This window comes from Protopterus annectens, chromosome 9.part0 (assembly GCF_019279795.1).
Source record: "Protopterus annectens isolate FY-2018-M chromosome 9.part0, PAN1.0, whole genome shotgun sequence".
In the NCBI taxonomy this organism is placed as follows: Eukaryota; Metazoa; Chordata; order Ceratodontiformes; family Protopteridae; genus Protopterus; species Protopterus annectens.
The window spans coordinates 1,136,537,429-1,136,556,034 of NC_056743.1; the positions used below are offsets into that span (position 1 = coordinate 1,136,537,429).

General features: G+C 40.3%; 1 protein-coding gene across 2 annotated transcripts in view; it reads left to right on the top strand.

The window, feature by feature from the left end:
* SLC15A3 (solute carrier family 15 member 3) overlaps positions 1-18,606 on the top strand; it is a 296,719-nt gene that overhangs the window by 183,304 nt on the left and 94,809 nt on the right. For both annotated transcript variants that reach the window (XM_044083996.1, XM_044083995.1), the window contains exon 5: positions 8,258-8,426. In XM_044083996.1, coding sequence (XP_043939931.1) covers positions 8,258-8,426 — 169 coding nt within the window. The remainder of the gene's footprint in view (positions 1-8,257; positions 8,427-18,606) is intronic.

Consider the following 18,606-nt stretch of genomic DNA (forward strand, 5'->3'; position numbering starts at 1 on the left):
CAGATTTCTTCTTTTGTGAAATTGTGAGATTTAGTTGTGTCAAGTGGATGGTGCGGTGGTACTGTTGTTACCTCACAGCAAGAGTTCTCTGGTTTGATTCTTGGCTGGGGTGCCTTCTGTGCAGAGTCTGTATGCCCTACCTGTGTGTGTGTGTGGATTTCCAGCCATGTTGCAAAGACATGCATCTGGAGCATTTCTCCCCAAGCCTCTGCTGAAAATTGGTTTTGTTCCACGTCAGACTTTCCTGGTAAACAAATGTTAAATAACATTTTTTTTCAAGGAGCTGAGAGCTTCAGGGGAAGAGAAGTTCAGTGCTGCTTATTCCAAGTCAGTTTGCATTTAGTAGCACAACAGGTAGTACCCTTACTTTAGATACAGAAGGCTATGGGTTCTACTCCCAGTGTTTCTTAGCAGCAACCTGTTCATTAGTTAGAAATCCCTTTAATGTTGAATAATTTAGATGACTTACTTCTGCAGAGATGTATATTTACTGATATTGGTGAATTGTAATGACAGATGTTTGAGTGGCCTTTTATGGTTGAAATTTTCTGAAGTGGGTAGCTTTGTCATTATTGGTTCATACATTTTGTTTCATTGCTTACTAGAAGACTGTTCAAAACTACAAATTTAAAATACATTGTTTGTAGGATTTGTTTAGTAGTTACTGTCCAGGTACTAGCAGGCCATCCAAGCTGCCCTGAACTGCTAGTTAGTAATGGTAATCTTAGTTTTGTAAACTTGAGTCTTGACTGTTTAGTGTGGTGGGTCCTTTGTCTGATGGTCTTGTTTTTGGTCTCGTTGATTAGGAAGGTATCTCATGTGAAACAACTGGTGCTGTATTATACAAGGAATATAATTTACTGCAATCAGGAAGGTGAATCAAAGAATACATACATGTATGCATGGCCCTAAAACTGTGTTTGAAAACATCCCAGATGAAAGTGTGAAAGGCTCATAATCATGGGCAAATTGTAAGCTTTACTCTTGTTACCAAAGCAATGGATGAAGGTAAAACAGTTCACACCACATTACCTTGACCTGGCCAAGTCTTTTGACACAATCTCCTACTCAGGTGTAGTACAAAAGATGAATCATGTAGGAGCAAACACCTGCATCACTAGCTGGATTGCCAACTTGCTCACAGGATGCAGGAGATCAAAATAGGGGAACAGGCCAATCACCAACGGAGTTCCCCAGGGTTTGGTACCAAGACTTCTTCTGTTTGGCATATACATCTCATACGTAAAAGTAAATGTCAAAGGGCTTTGGCCGGCTAAGTTTGAGATGACTGCAAGCTAGGAGCAGTTACTGAATCCCCAAATGACTTAACCATCCTATAGGAAGGTTTGTCCCAAATAATAACTGGTGTCAAAATCATGACAATGCCCTCTGAGAACTGACCCAGTTGTCTGGCATTTGGGAACTTGTGTTTACAGTGGCCTAACGTTTGATCAACATGTGCCCAGAGTTGTAAGAAAGCTTTTCTATATTGCATAGCTTATAAACAAATTGTTACTAGATCTAGAAATGTTGCTGTCCCCCTTTGCAAAGCTCTCATTAGGTCAATCATTTTGTATAATGCCCACTTTGGCATTTATCTGTCCAGCCCCATGAAACAATTGGAATGCCTTCAGAGATACCTTACTAAAAGGATACAAGTCCTAACAATAGGTCTTTCATGGGCCACTTCAAAGATTTATTCCTATACTCAGTATCCTACAGAGTGCTTAGAGGTGACATGCCTGGCATACAAGGCATCCTCTGACCTAATACAGATGGACTCACTGAACATCAGCAAGTCAAATGGCATCAGAAATACTTGTTCCAGTTATCTAAACTGAATGTTGTGGAGAGATGGATATATATCACAGAGGCTACCACTGTAGATCAGACTATCCATAAAAAACAAAACAAAGCTTATCTGTCCATATTCAAATGCAACTTGGATCTAAGGATGGGTAAAAGAAAATGTACTCCAGGATTGCCCCTCATGCCACTAATGGATACAGGCAGTTCCTAAATGCTGCATCCCTTACATGGGTCCCCTCAAATTATCTATGGTATGGTCACAGTTATTCTCACTAGGGCTAATATACAATTATCAGCCATGGGATAGATAACACCAATCAGAAAATGTTAATTCAAGCAACAAAAGGGAATTTGCTAAGCTTAAAATGTCCTCCAAGTGAACATATGTTGTGGTAGTAAATAGTTATAAAAAATTGCACTTTTTAATCGCAAAGTGCCCCTCTCACCCTCCGTCCCCCAGTCTTCAACAGCTTCCGGCACCTATGGTTGGCAACATCGTTCTCACATAGATGTACAAACAAATCAATGACTGGATGATATACTGGCACAAACTTGCTCTTTTTTTGTACTGTTTTTGCTGGCAAGTGTTGTCTTTCTTCACATTTTCATTCCCATAAATATTCTTCAGTGAGACATTTCTCCCAAATTGTTTGATATCTATCACAAATTCACTCAGCCTGGAGGGAAAAGCTGGAATGAATGATGAACTTTTATTCAACACTAATATGATCATTACTTAGAATGAAGTCAGACAGGTTAAATACCAAGCATGGGGAGGTCTCTGTGTCACTGATTTCTAATGAAGTCAGACTGGTTAAATACCAAGCATGGGGAGGTCTCTGTGTCATTGATTTCTAATGAAGTCAGACCAGTTAAATACCAAGCATGGGGAGGTCTCTATGTCATTGATTTCTAATGAAGTCAGACCGGTTAAATACCAAGCATGGGGAGGTCTCTATGTCAATGATTTCTAATGAAGTCAGACCAGTTAAATACCAAGCATGGGGAGGTCTCTATGTCATTGATTTCTAATGAAGTCAGACTGGTTAAATACCAAGCATGGGGAGGTCTCTGTGTCATTGATTTCTAATGAAGTCAGACCAGTTAAATACCAAGCATTGGGAGGTCTCTGTGTCACTGATTTCTAATGAAGTCAGACCGGTTAAATGCCAAGCATGGGGAGGTCTCTGTGTCATTGATTTCTAATGAAGTCAGACCAGTTAAATACCAAGCATGGGGAGGTCTCTATCTCATTGATTTCTTCGGTTTCCTCTCCCCACTTAGTGATCTGTTCTTTCTATTCTGAGTTGTCCCGATGTGAAAAGGCAGTTTCTGAAAAATCGGAATATGTGCAGCTCCATCTTTGGGCCTAGCACCTACTCCTGTAGAGGAGGAGGGGAGAGCAATATTCAGGCTTAACTGGCTGTTGGCATTCACATTCCCTGTGAACTTACTAGGTTACTAGTTTACTAGGTTATTGATCTGTGAAAGATCTTAAAAAAGTCTAGCTTTACATTGCAATGGTAATTTTTAGCCCTTATATTTTGCATATAAATTATACAGAGATGGGCCAAAGAAGAACATGTTGGGACATTTATAAGATTCCCCTGTCCATGAGGGACAGGGGTGCTTATCCAGGGGCAAATTTGCAGTTACCCATTAATCCATCTAAATATCATTTGAACAGAATAAGAGAAGTATTTTTCTTTATGTGGCGAGGTAGATGGTTCCAGGCACACAGTATTGTCTGTGATATAAACATATCCCTCCAATATGTTATATTTTTTTTTGCAGAACAGAGTGTGATCTCTTGAGTGGGTGTTTATGAAACCAGTAAACTTGTGAATGTGTAATAAGTCTGACAGCATAAGGACTGTTGAAGCTCTATACACAAGATAGAGGTAATCTCTCAGTAGCTTGTATGACAATGAGTAGATGGACAAGGCTTTGAGATGGTCTGCATAGTTTCTACAATTTAGGCATTTGAATTTTTAGTGAGAAAACACTGTGGTCATCCCAGCTGTTGCAAGTGTTTGGACAGGTACATACTAAAAGGGTCATTATACTTAGTGATTGGCCTAATGAGTGCCATGTACAGCAGAAAAATTACATCACTGGATCTGGGTTCAATACTTTTAGATACAAGCTGTGCAATGAAGAAGGGCTTCTTTAGAACACTCAATACATGGTGATCAAAGAACAAATTCAGGGTCAATTTTCAGGAGAGTGGTCAATGTGATAATTACAAGGGCAGTCGTGCTTGCAAAAGGATATGATTACACTTCTTGTCATTTAGTTTTAGTCTATGGTTTTCACACCAGCTATCTGTTCAGGACAGGCTCTCTTAGAGGATCGTAATATTCTCTGGGGAGTTCATGATGGTATCAAGTTTGCAGTCATCTGCTAACTTGGTCAGCCACATATCCCTAACATTGACTTCCTAGAAAGGTTATCTCACACTGCTAGTGCTAGAGCTTTTGGAGGTGTTAGAACCTCCCACTCTAACATCCTGAGTTATATTTGTGATGCAATGAGTTACATGGGGATTGACATTTAACTGGGGTAGTATAGTTAAATACTTGAGCATGAAGAGGCATTGAACAACTATGTGAAATCTAATGTGCAGTGTGCACTGTTTATCCCTCATTCATTGTTTTAATAACTTTTTTGCAGTTGCCAGGGTTGTAAGCATGACCTCCCTTGATGAATCCAAATTGAGTTAGGCTGAGAGTCTATGGGTTATCTTTATCCATAATTATTAATTCCAAAATGATCATTTCCACAGAGTAACAGAGGGGACTGATCAACCTTATGGGTCTGTAGTTAACATTTTTGTACAAGAGAATGGATGATTCTGTCCTCCATTCTTCCAGCATGTAGCCTGTTCTTTGGATGACAATGAATAGCTTTTGTAGGGAGTCAGACAACCCTTGTTTCAGGCTGACTAGTAGACAGCTTGGTATGTTATCTGACCTCATAGACATAGGGTTCTTGGCCTTTAATAACATCTTGAAAACTTCTTTTTGGGATATTTGAGTGGCAGTGTATGCATGGGTATGTGATCTGAAAATACTGGGGAGGCCTTACAAGCTCAGAATTCTTGTATTTCCAATAAGGAATACAAAATAATAATAATAATAATAAAACAAAGGTAAAATAATGTTAAAATATTTTTCTTTATGCAAAATAGCTTGCCATGTACTTGTAGCATTGTTTCTCAATACCATATTGGCAGAAACAATATTCTACCATCATATAGGAAGGCTATGGCTGTAGATCTTCCAAAAATGAAACAAGGTAGGGAAGACCCTTTAAAACATACATCTCATTCCAGGTTGGAGGAGGTCATATTAAGGTGCCCTCACCAGGGTGTTAGCTATCAGGTTGAAAGAATTCATACCTTCATGGGTGTAAGAAGCATAAGTGTGATTCATGAAGGTCAGGAGATCAGAATAGTCATAACATATTTTGTTAAAGTTGTCACAGGTAGCTAAAATGCTAAATTCCCTGAATGTGGGAGGCGTACTAGATGTATAAAGAAGGCCTTTGACGTGGTGAGATTATCTTTTCTGGGAGATGTACTAGATAATACAGGACTATATGAATGTTTTGTCCAAGGTCCATTAGTTCAGGAAGCAGCTAATGAAGGCATATCCAGGAAAGTAAATCTGGAAAATGAGATCAGACAAGGATGTCCATTATCCCCACTTTTATTTCTTCTGTTAATAGAAGTCTTTGGCAGAGACTGTCAGGAAAAGACTGGAGGTTAGTACAAGGAGAAACAGGCTTGGAAAATTTGAAAGCACAAATATTCTGGAAAACAACCACATGATTCAATTGCCTAAGGTGCAGAAGGACACTCTAGGAATGCTGGAAGAATTTAGGCAATACACAGTAGAAGCTGGTCTTCAGTATAACACTAAAAATCTATGTAATGCTGCTGCTCCAGTGGCTTAGAAGCATAAATCTCTGACTGCTGCCAAGGTGGTGTGAGTTCGATTAGTGGCTTTGGAAACTAATGGAGTGGCAGGGAGGGATGGGCATGCCCATCCTGGGTGGGAGGGCATTTGACAATGATGCTCCCTAAGGGGAGCCATGGTCCAAAGAGTGAAGTTGTCCTCAGATACAATCACTGAGCATGGGGGGTGGGAAAGGGAGTGGATAGGGCATATAAAATAACCCCCCCAAAAAATTGATAATGAAGTAAGTCCAGGGGGTTGGAGAATATCCAGGGAATTGTTATGGCTAGGCTTGTATAGGCCCTAGGGCTGATAGCCTAGTACCAACCTATGAACCTAGGTAGACCCAGCATAGATGTTGAGCACTGGGGATGGGGACCAAAATAAAAAATCTATGTAGTATCAGCAGGAGATTGAAAATCATAAGAAATGAAACTGCTATTTATTAAGGAAGGAGGGGCAAAATGCCTGGAGCTAAAGGTCTGTTCTCCATGAAAAGAGATGGTATATAATAATTGGCAAGGACATCTAGATAAAATTGCAGCTGTGTTGGATAAATGGGTTGATAGGGGTGGTTCTCATCTGGATGCATTAATATTATTTGGATACTAGTTTACCACACATATTTTATTCAGCAAGGCACATACTTGTTAAAACCTCAGATCAGCAATTCCAAAAGCTGTAGTATACGTCTGTATTTTATACACAAGGGCAAAAAGGAGATCCAAGCTTGAATCACGTAAGACCAGAGGGATAGAGGTAGGTAGGATGTACCTGATCTTAAAATGCATACTATGGTGATGAGAAAAGCTCCTCTGACTGAGAGATGGGTGGGTTGAAAGTATGGTGGGGTTGCAGGTAAGACAAAGTGTGGGAGGAGAGATGGTAAATGTGCAAAGCTCACAAACGGGTAGAGCTGATAGGCGAGCAGTACTTCATTGTTTTCACTTTTTTCTTCCTGATTCCCATGCTGCCCATCTAGCCCTACCGTCTTGTCCTCTGTATTGACCAATTTAATCCTCTAGGGTGACAGTCCTATGGCTCATATGGCTCATTCTTTCCTCCAGGATAGAAGTAGATGGAGTCAGGAGTGGCAGGCATCATTCACACTTCGGGGAGCCAGTGCCCCTCCATCTAACCCCTCCCTGCAGTGGCGTGTGACCTCATAGCTACTTAGATAGGCATGCAATGCCTGTTCAGTTTGCCTAACTAAAGTCACGAGATAAGAGCAAATCTAATGTTAGGGTACCATCAGACAGTGCTGCACTCATAGTGGTGATTAAAATTTGAAGTCTTTGGTCTAGTTTTTCAGGTTAGATGCAAGTGCTCACTCCAAGCTTAGACCATATTTGACATTTCAATAACAATTTGGGCTAAACTGTATACTCCACTCTAGATTTACTAGGGGGATTACCTGATGACAGCAAGGGCTATCACAGAAACCAGGTCATGCTTGACCAGCAGTTTTTCAGTGAACCCCTGATCCTTGACACAGGGATTGATGGAGCCCTGAATATGACCCAAGATCGATCAGTGGCTCATGAACTATAGGAGGTAGGTAGGTGGAGGGGGGAGGAGTGTTTTTTTTTATTAGCTTGTGCACTCCAGGAGGGAGGAAGGGGTTTCTGCCCAACATCTGACACATGCATGGTGATGGGAGGAAGTACCATAATTGCATGACAGATTGCAGTTAAAATTCACCATAGAAGGAAAAAATGAAGCTAACTGACCCTAAGTATGTGTGGTAATGCAGACAATGTCAGCACCTCTGCCCAATTAAGTCATGCGAAATATACCCTCCTGGATTACAGGACAGCATATGCTCCAATATACTTCCCCTTCCCAACTCACCAGTGGAGTGGTCCCAGAAATGGAGGGTAGTACCAGAGGCACTAAGGAAAAAGTAGACCTATAGGAGGATCTCTAGAGTGCAGCTGATGGTCAGCTAGCGGGCATGCAATGGGGGCAAAAAAGTGTTCCCAACAGATTGGTTGGTTATTTCAAATATTAACCTAAGGCACTGGACTACAAGCACCCTGATAGTCTCTATAAGAGGCATAGAGCCTGTTATTAAGCTACATTGTTGCTACATTGAAATATCTGAATGCATTTATACTCTCTTCAAATACTTTTGTTCTGCACTATTTAAATGTAATACTTAAATCATGTAATGTGAATAAGATCAGAGTAAATCAGACTAGATGAACTAAGCTTGATAAAACTAATCTGGCTGGCAGCAGAACTCATCTCAGCTCAGTTTAGTTCACTTCAACCTATCTCAGTTCATGACAGATCCACCCATTACTTTTAGTCATGGGTCTGTTCAGCCTAACACAGTTAAGTCTGATATAGCTGAACATGTCTTTGCCATGGCTGGTGAAGTTTGTTTCATTTGAGTGGATGCTAGCTTAATGACTTTTTCTGTAATAAATATACATTCATCTCCTTGTTTCAGCTTCACCACTGACTATTTAGTGCTACATTTTCAGTTTCCTGCTGCCTGGCTCACCATGTTCAATGCCCTGATGCTTCTCATCCTTATTCCACTGAAGGACAAAGTCATTGACCCAGTGTTGCTGAGAAGGAACCTCCTGCCCTCACCACTTAAGCGAATTGCTCTTGGAATGCTCATTGGCAGCTGTTCTGCCTTGACAGCAGGTGAGTGAAACAGAAAGACTTGAACAGACTGAAATGAGCCAAATGGCACAGTAGTTATTAGTAACCGATTTATTTAGAAAGTGCACTATTTAGCTCATTACCATACTAATGCAGACATGTAAACTTAACACAGTAGAGATGATCAAAGAAAACTTTATCACACACAGCAAGTCTTAGTTTCCTTTATAAAAACAAGAAATTAACAAGCAAAATTGGTTTTGCAAGACTCTATATCCATACAAAATAAATGCAGAATAACTGAAGTGTTTGTTGCAATTGACATTTACGTATGAATTTGACAGTGAGAAAATATCTTACCTGGACATCCTCCTGAGTAAGGACAGGAATAAGCACAGATTTATATCTACGATTTTTAGAAAACCCACTTATTCAGACTCCTTTCTCCATTTCAACAGCTACCACCCCTTCCATCAGAAGAAATCTGTGGTGAAAGGGCAATTTGTTACAGCTGCTAGAATGGTCCCCATGGATGAGGACTTCCACAATGAATGTGAACTTTTAATGGGTATATTCCATAAGAGAGGTTACTTTGACGGAATACTCGAGGAACTTAAGTTGAAGGTTATGAGAAAAAGAAATACTGGATGAGGTCAACAGATTTTAGAATACAAGATATAGGGGCTGAACTGGAGGGGGATGCAACTGGGGACTTGAGCAGACCTCAGTACTCCATGAACTTCATAACTACTTTTAATATGGACAACAGAACACTTAAACGGGTTACTGAAAAAAAATGAGCAATTATTTGTGAAAATCTTATGTTGAGAGAGAAGTTAGGACACAAATCCAGTTTTATATTAGAAGAGATAGGAACCTGAAGGAAATTTTGGAACAACACATCTAAAGAAAATATATATCAGGTTTGTCATATGAAGAAATGTGGGTTCTGTTCCCAATCTAAATTCATTCTAATGTGTGACAGGTTTCTTATTAAAGGCAATGAATTCAAAGTTAGGTCAAATTTTGACTGTAATTCTAGGAGGGTGGTCTACGAGGCATTATTCCAACAATGCCTATGTTTTTACATAGGTAAAACTGAGCTTAGGTTAAAGGAAAGAATTTATGAACACCAGTATATCAACAAAAGGAACCCCAATAGTGCCTTGGCAAGGCATGCTTTGGACAACAAAAGTTGTACATTTAAGTTTGTAGTTATAGAAGGATTAATGGAGGGAAAGAGGGGAGGTCCATGGGTACAGTTACTGGAACTAAGAGAATTATATTGGCAATTGACTTTAAATGCCCATTGTTGGCCTGGACTTAATGAGTCTTGTTGCATTGCACCCCTTTTGAAATTTAAAGAAACAGAGGTAGAGAAAAATGGTACAATAATACCTCTAGCCCCTTCACACTTTAAGCACCATTTGTATATCTTAAATGTACAACATATCAACAAATAAAGGTATTTGTGAACTTTATATTTAACATACAATTTTTTTCCTCCCATTCAAGCTCCTTCATGGAAATGATGTATGACATACATTTTATATACTCTTTAATTGAATGCCCCTATTGCCCGCTATCATTGGTTTTAAGATCTTTTACCATCTCATTGCATGCATTGAATGTTGAGTTATTTTTAGATATTAGCTTTTTGGAGAGATTTTTATAAATGCAATTTTAACATGGTTATGGTTCACATGGTTAAAGAATTATACATTAATTTAAATGTGATTTTTATTTTTTATTTAAGACTTTTCACAAAAACTACTTTTTATATATGCACAAAAAATACAACCTGTTCGAAACAAAAAGTTTACAGTATTCTAGCAGGCTTACAAGATTACAGACTGTTAGGATGAAGTGCACTTAAATTTTCCAAACACTAGATGGCATTGTGATACTACTTTGGTTGGAGACACTTCCTTTTGAAACATCAAAGGAAGTGATGTTCTTCGTGTTTCACTGTTGCAGTCATTACATTTGGGTAATCTGCTGGCAGGTTGCCCTCAGTCGGCCTGAATTTCAAAGTCTTGGGTCCTGTATCGGTTGCTGTCTTCTCTTTCATGACGTCAGGTCGTCAGGGGTATAAAACATGCAGCCGACGCCATTTTCTTTAGTCTTTCTTGCCGAGCGGTGCCCGAAGCAGAAGCATTTTGCAAGTGCCGGTCGGCCGACTACTGAAATATTAGAGTTTGAGTTTCAGATCCAAAGTTTTCACTAAAGCGTACCCCGTTGCTTTTTACCGATGTCAGAAAAAGTTAATAATTGTATTACTTGTGGGAAGCAAATACCTCATAAGGATTTTTATTTATACTGCATTCCTTGCCTAGGCCCTGATCACAATGTGACTGGCTGTCGGTTTTGTGCTAGATTTAACCAACGCACTATTAAGCGCCGGTATATTTTTGCATCAAAGTATTTTGGAAAAAGATTTAACTACCCAGAAATGTCATCGGATAGCAACCCGACTACCGGAGTACATAAAAAACGCAAAGAAAAGGACAGAGAAAGGCAGTCGAGATCTAAAACCGATGACGAAGCTTCTCCAAAGTCAGTCGCTGGTTCGCCGGTATTCAGTGAGGTGCTTTCGCAGCCCCTGATAGCGCTACCTTCGAGTCGCATGCCTCTACCGACACTCATGTGGAGTCCAGCATGCCACAAGATACTCAAGGTATTGGGCCGACAGATGTATCTCCCTCGGATGGGTCTGGAGCCGCTGAGCAGGCACCGGCTTCTGAGGGTGTATTCAGACCTCAACATTTGTATATCAAACCGACGACAAAAGCAACTTCTAAAACTAAAAAACCGATGCATGAGCCACGTGCACAGGCCTCTATGCCTAAAAAGCAGATGATCAAAATGGCTGAAGACCTTATTACCTTGATCAGGGGTACCCATCCCCCTCCAGATAAGAGGCCTAGGCAAGACACTGATTATGAATCTTTAGATCAGGTTTCTATTTCTTCTGATTCCTCTTCTGATCAGGAATTATCTATACCTCCCTATGAGGATTCTGATGCTGAAGAGTCTATTCCATCTGCATCTCCTCCTGAGGATTATTCATTTGGAGAAACCTTGCATACTTTGAGGAAACATTTTCACTGGAGAGTCAAGACTTCTCAGAATCAAAAAAGAGGCTCAGGGATTTCCTTCTTCTCCCTTGGCACAAGCCATTAGCCATTCCCCCTGTTTTAGACATTGTGGATGATGTGTTTTCGGAGTCAAGCTTGACCACAGACTCCTTACCTCCGGCTCCCAGTAAGCCTGACAGATATTACAGGGACCCAGACACACATAATTTTTTTATTTAGAAACCCTGCAGCTGATCCTGAAACTATTTCACAGGGTCCATAGGGCGTTAAGGCCAAAACACAAAAAATCCTACCCCTCTGACAGAGATTCAAGGGCACTAGACAGATGGGGAAAAAAGGTGTATACATCTGCAACCTTGACAATCAGGGCCTTAAACTGTCAATTTCATATGCTAAAGTACCAACAACATGTTATGGGATTGCTGAAACAGAAAATTATGTTGATTTTAGAATGTAGAGAAAACAAAGAATTGCAGGAATTATTGCATGCAGCTGAACAAGTTGGAAAGCATACTTTGCAATGTGGTTTTGATTCCTTAGAGACCTCCTGCAGGGCCACAGTTACTGGATCTGTGATTAGGCGGCATGCCTGGTTAAAGGAACAAAATTTGCCTGATCATGTTAAAGCTAAATTGCTAGATGCACCTTTACAGCATGATTCTCTGTTTGTCATTAAGGCAGAAGAGGTTTTAAAGAAAATGGAAGACAAAGCTAAGTCTATGCAAACTGTTAAAGACTTCTTACAAGTGCAGCCACCAAGGTTCAGTAGACACTGGCCTACAAAAAATTGGTCCTTTCCTCTGTCAGACAGAGCTCAAAGAGGCAAATCCAGATGCCCTAAGGGTTCCAGATACCAGGCGCAAGATTCATACAGGTCAAAGCAATGGGACACTTCTACCTCCAAATCTGGAGGAGATAAAGTGCAAACCTACAGAAAACAATCCAAATGACTTCCCTCTGCCTACACCAAGCACTTATCTTTTGGCAGCACCCATAGGGGGAAAGTTAGCACTTTTTGCTCAAAACTGGAAGTTAATAACCCAGGACAAGTGGGTACTAAGCATAGTATCACAGGGATACAGATTCCATTTCCACACTCTGCCAATAGCAAATGGTTGGCCAGATCTGCCAAAAAATCAATGGGCAGAGGCACAAAAACAGGTTACGTCCCTCTTGGATATGGGGGCCATTCAGCCAGTGCCAGAACAGGAAAAAGGACAAGGTTTTTACTCAAGACTCTTCCTGGTACCCAGAAAGGACAAGGCCTGGCGGCCAATACTGGATTTATCGATTTTGAACACATACCTGGACATTCCAAAATTCAAAATGCTGACTTTGCAGCAGCTTCTGCCCATGCTGGGCAAGAAAGCTTGGCTGGTGACATTAGACTTAAAAGAGGCATACCTGCATGTCCCAATAAGACAATCGTGCAGAAGATACCTCAGATTCAAGGCTGGCTTAATGCATTACCAATTCTCTGCACTGCCCTTTGGCTTATCTACTGCACCCAGGGTCTTTACAAAGTGCCTGGCACCAGTAATTGCATTTTGCAGACAAAGAAGTATACAAATATATCCTTACTTAGATGACTGTCTCATTCAAGCAGAGAACAAGGACTTTCTTCTTCGATACCTGGCATCTGTGAAAAGGCTTCTAACATGCCTAGGGTACACAATAAACGAAAAGAAATCACAACTGGTACCCTCTCAAAGGATAACATTCCTGGGTGCAAGCTTGAATACAACTGCCCAGATGGCTTACCTCATGCCAGACAAGCAAAGGTGTTAAGAGAAAAAGTTTTAAAACATACTGTTATTTGTCTTTTTCCTCTTCTTGCAAAGTGAACATGTTATTTGTTTGGATATACCTATCAAAGATGGGCCTCATCTGTGAACAAAATGCAGCATTGCTTATGAACCTGAATAATAACTGTTTTCTGCATTTCAGAATAAAGAGATTTGGTTATAGCTTGGTAAAGCCTGGGATAAGGACGCACGGCCGAGTAAGAGTTAATTTACTGAAGCAGGCTGTGTGTCCTGGAAAATTTGAGCTACCATTGTTGAACTGAACATTCTGTACTTCTTGAACATTCTGTACTAACTGTTGGTTTGAGGTGATTTGTGATAAACATGTTTATCCTATATGTTTTTCATAGCCAACTGTCAACAGTCAGAAATGTAACAAAAAGTTGTTTTGCTTGCAGTATAAAAGTTGATGTCAGTAAACAAGTTGACCAGAGGAGATCATCTTGGCCAACATGCTGTGTAATCTGGTTAGCTGCTAATAAAGAGGCAGATGCGACTCGTTTGAACCTCTACGAAGATACAGATCAGACCGACAGAGAGACTGAAAAACCTGTGCAGGTGAGGGTTTCTCATCTTAAGATTCCCTCGACTGAAAGCCCTCCGACTGATTTGTCATTGAAAGGAGGCCGGCCGCTCTCTGATCCCTATCTGAGGGACGGTTTCTGAACCAAAAGGGAAAACGGAGTCTCATCTGGTTCAGGTAGGATGAAAACTAAATTTTCTTTTAATTTAATTTAACCTTGTCGACAAGGGTTTTATTTTTAGTTAAGGGTGGGTAGGATTACTTGTTAAAGCAGTTTATTACTTGTTAAGATTCTTTTGTTAGGATCACCCGTTAAGATAGCCCCATTTTATAATAAGCCCTGTAAAATAACTTTGATACAGTCCTAAAATAAGAAATCTAGGGGAAACATGGGTTCGAGTTGCTGCAAGTGTGAGAGTGATGTCTGTTTAAATGTTGATGCTAAGTATATTAAAGATTTAAACAAAAATAATGTTACATTTTTGAAAAAGTGGAAGTTGAAATATGATTTTGATGGTACCCTGAATAAGAATGCCTGTGCAAAATTGGTTAGAGATTTGAAAAGAGATGCGGGAACTAGAATTAAAAAACAAAGACAATTGGGATTTCCCCAAGCACAAAAATGGTTAGAAGAAGCAAATAGATGAGCTACAAAAGAAAAACAGTGCCAGGAAAAAGAAAAAATAAATCAAAAGGGATCACTGGTGCCAAGTGGAAAAGTAGCTTTATTTTTAGATAAGGAGGATGAGCATACAGTTTGTGCGGTACAAAGGCAGGCAACTGACCCACCGTATGGGGAAATTGCTGCTGCCATACCGGCGGAACCTCCTCAATATCACTCTGAAGATGTGGGATCTGTACAGCAGGGTGGGTTATTGGCTGCTCAAGGAAGCGTTGTGACCCCCTCCAATTTACCCACAAATTCCCGTAGTACCCAAGGTTGCTTTGCAACAGGTAGACCAACCTATGCAGTTAAGGTCAGGACCAGCAGGGCAAGGACGTTGGGCCATTAAACTTTCTGACTACTCAGAAGCTCTTCCCTTAATACAAGTTGCAAACCCACTAGCAGGTGATGTTGGACAAGAGCCAACTATTTTAGTTTATCGTCCCTGGGCTAGAGAAGATATAAAACGAGCTACAGATGGTATTCCTCATCCCAAGGTTAATTTTCAAAAGTTTTCTGAGGACATAGTTGGTATGCATTTAAGTTATCATCTAAATGGTTTAGAAGTAGAACAGGTAGTGCGACAAATCCTGGGTCCAGATTGGCACTTAGTTTGTGGTACTTGGACATGTAAGGCAGATGACGGCACTACATTAAAGCATAATTCTGGGGTATATGTCACAATCCCAGCAATAACCTCCAAAGATCCTCACCTCTAAGACTTGAGTAGAACAAAAGTTAAAAACACAAGGATGAGGAACCACCACGATGATGCTGCAAAAGGATTCTTCTTTATTAATACAAAGTAAGGAAGATGAGCGCTTTCTCGTACACACTGTACGCTTCTTCAGATCTAGTTCACATTGAATATAACAAGGCTTATATAGTGTTACTAATCAGTAAAAACACTAAATCTATTAACTAATTAGTCAATCAGTGTCTTAAACAGAAGTATAGGGCTAGCTAATCATCACAGATAAAATCTGTTGCTTACTAAAACAACTAGAACACTTGTTTGTTACTGCAAACTGCAGCATTATGTATAAAAACTAAAAGTTAAAAACTTTTGTAGCATTTAAAACCAGATACAGTAATTGATAATTCCGTGTATCACATATTTCAAAGAGACCATATGTAGAAATCATGTAGAAGAATATGCAAAATTCAATCAACGACTAAAAAGATATACAAAATTCTGGGGTGTTAGACAAGCGAGTCACTGATCTGTTAAAGAGAATTTCTGATAAGTGGCATCCAAGAGCAGATTGGACAGTAATAAATCAGTGCATCCAAAATGATGATGAATCTGTAGATCACTATATTGTAAGATTGACAGAAGTGTTCAGTAACCATTGTGGAATGATGATTCCGCAGGATCAGACCAATGATAGTCCGTATGAACAGCAATTGAAAAATGCTTTTCTTAAAGGTTGTAGGGCTCCGATAAATAGTTTTATAACTAAACATATGGTAGATCAGAGAACATGTAGACTGCAACCTTTGTTTGAATATGCATGGCATGCTGAGCGACATTTCAATTTAAAAAAGAAAAAGAAAGTACAAATGTTAGCAGTAGGGGATGATGGTGGTATATTCTTGGTACAGGACCAAAGGGGGCAAGGGCGCCATGGTGGCGTAAAAAAATGTGGGGGCCCAAAATGGGACACGTTAAATAAACCAGGTGGACATTCAGAGGAATATGAGGGGAGGTTAAAACGTGGAGAATGTTTTAAATGCAGTAGACGTGGGCACTTTGCTGCCGACTGCGAAGAGTGGCAACATCCCCCACAGCTTACGAACAAGGGCTCCGCATGACTATATGATAGTAAAGGAAGGTGCCAAATTCATTATTGTGATTATTGTAGAGAAGAAGAAAGTGAGAATGATTGTGATGATGATGAGGCAGACACTCTCTGTGATGAATGTCAGAACACTCAGAAGGAAGGGCAGGATTGTGACTGTGAAGTCATAAACCTGGCAAATTTGGGTATTGCTATGCATCTGGATCAAAAACCCATGATAGAGGTTTTGGTTGAGGGACAGAAAGTGGAGTTTTTATGTGATTCAGGTGCATCGCATACACTTTTGGGTCCAGCAGTTCTGCCTCCGAACTGCGGAACAGACGAGTTTGTCCTTGTGAAAGTGGCAAACGGGAAAATTTATAAGGAACCACTGTCTCATCCTCTATTGTTCACAGATCCGCAAACAAATCAAACTGTTAGGTGTAGGGTAATTATATCGAAAGTTTGTCCAGTTAATTTGCTGGGAAGAGATGTGATGCATTCGTTTGGAATAGCAGAAATTCCCACACCTAAAGGCATTGAGGTGAAAAGGTTAGCGGATGGCTTGGTGGTACAGGGAGTACAAGACTTGTTTTACTGGTATAGCCAGGACTTGATTTCAAACGGGCCGGGGAGGGTTGATACAGATTTGATCAACCTAGCTTTAAGTAAATCTAGGAGCAGCTCACCGCAGGTTGTGGCGCACTTACATTGTACAATGTTCTACAGAAAGGCCCCTGGTCCAGACAAAGAATTTGAAAAAGAATTCTTTAGGCACAAACGTGCAAGGATAATTCTGAATGATATGTTTTGGGATAAGCAAGGTAATACAGTAGTGAGCTGTACTTTGACCAAGGAAATGAGTTCTTTATATCGCTCAGATTATAGCCCACATATTTCAATTACTAAAGCGGTGGGGACACATTGGGTAGATTTGGCGAAAAAGGTAACAAATTGGGACACAATGTCCGAAAGTCAGTTGAAAGATCAACAGATCCAGGTACAAAGATTAAATTGGTTGACTTGGGCACAACCAAGCGTGCACCTCAGGGATGACAAAACAGAAAGGGCATGACAAATCCTCCTAACCCAAGAGGAAGATAGTGAGTTAAGTGCCTTACCTGTAGATTTATGGTCAAAAGGTAAAGGGGATGTAGGACTGATGAAAACAGCAGGTGAAGTTTGTATAACTCCAAAGTCAGGTTTTAGACCTCGTAAGCACCAATACCCGCTAAGTAAACAAGCAGAGGAAGGAATTAAGCCAGTTATTGAGCAACTAAAACAGGTAGGAATTCTTGTTGAATGCCCAGATTCGCCCTGCAATACTCCGTTGTTTCCTGTAAAGAAACCGGATGGGTCATGGAGGTTGGTTCAGGATTTACAAGGAGTTAATTCGGCTGTGATCCCAAGAGCACCGGTGGTCCTTGACCCCTATACATTACTTAATGATTTACTACCTCAGCACAGATATTTTTCTGTCATAGATATAAGCAATGCTTTTTTCTCTATACCACTACATAAGGAGAGTAGATTTTGGTTTGCATTCACTTATCAAGGTAAAAGATACACCTACACCAGATTGCCACAGGGTTATTGTGAGAGTCCGACAATATTCGCACAAGAAATGGCTGCGAATTTAGCTCACTTTGTTACCCCAGAGGGAAGCCAGGTTCTGTTGTATGTAGATGATATTTTGTTGGCCTCACCCACGCAGGAAAGTTGTAAAAGGGATACCCTTGCCCTTCTTAGTTTTTTTAGCTGAGCAAGGACATAAGATAAATAAAGAAAAGTTACAATTGTGGAAAACACAAGTAAAGTACTTGGGTTATTTAATTTCGCAGGCAGGTAGACAATTGGAGAACAAAAGAAAACAAGCAATTCTTGAGGCACCTATGCCCACAACTAAGCGGGAGATGATGTCCTTTTTAGGTGTGACTAATTTTTGTAGAAGTTGGATCCCTAACTATGCTGAGGAAGTAGGGCCATTGACCGCACTAATCTATGACACTCCCATGGCAGCTAAAAATGATATACAGTGGACAAATATGGCAATACAGGCATTTAATAGAATTAAGCAATTGATAGCAGGATCCTCTGTTTTGGGTTTTCCAAACTATTCTAAGCCGTTTATACAAATGGTTGATTGTAAGGGAGGATATATGACTTCGGTTCTGGTACAAGTACATGAGGATAAACAGAGACCGATAGCTTTCTACTCCTCCAGATTAGATCCTGTTGCAAGGGCATTGCCGCATTGTGTTCAAGCTGTAGTGGCAGCTGCCATGGCAGTACAAGCCTCAGCATCATTAGTTTTGTTTCACCCATTGCAATTGCGGGTTCCACATTCAGTA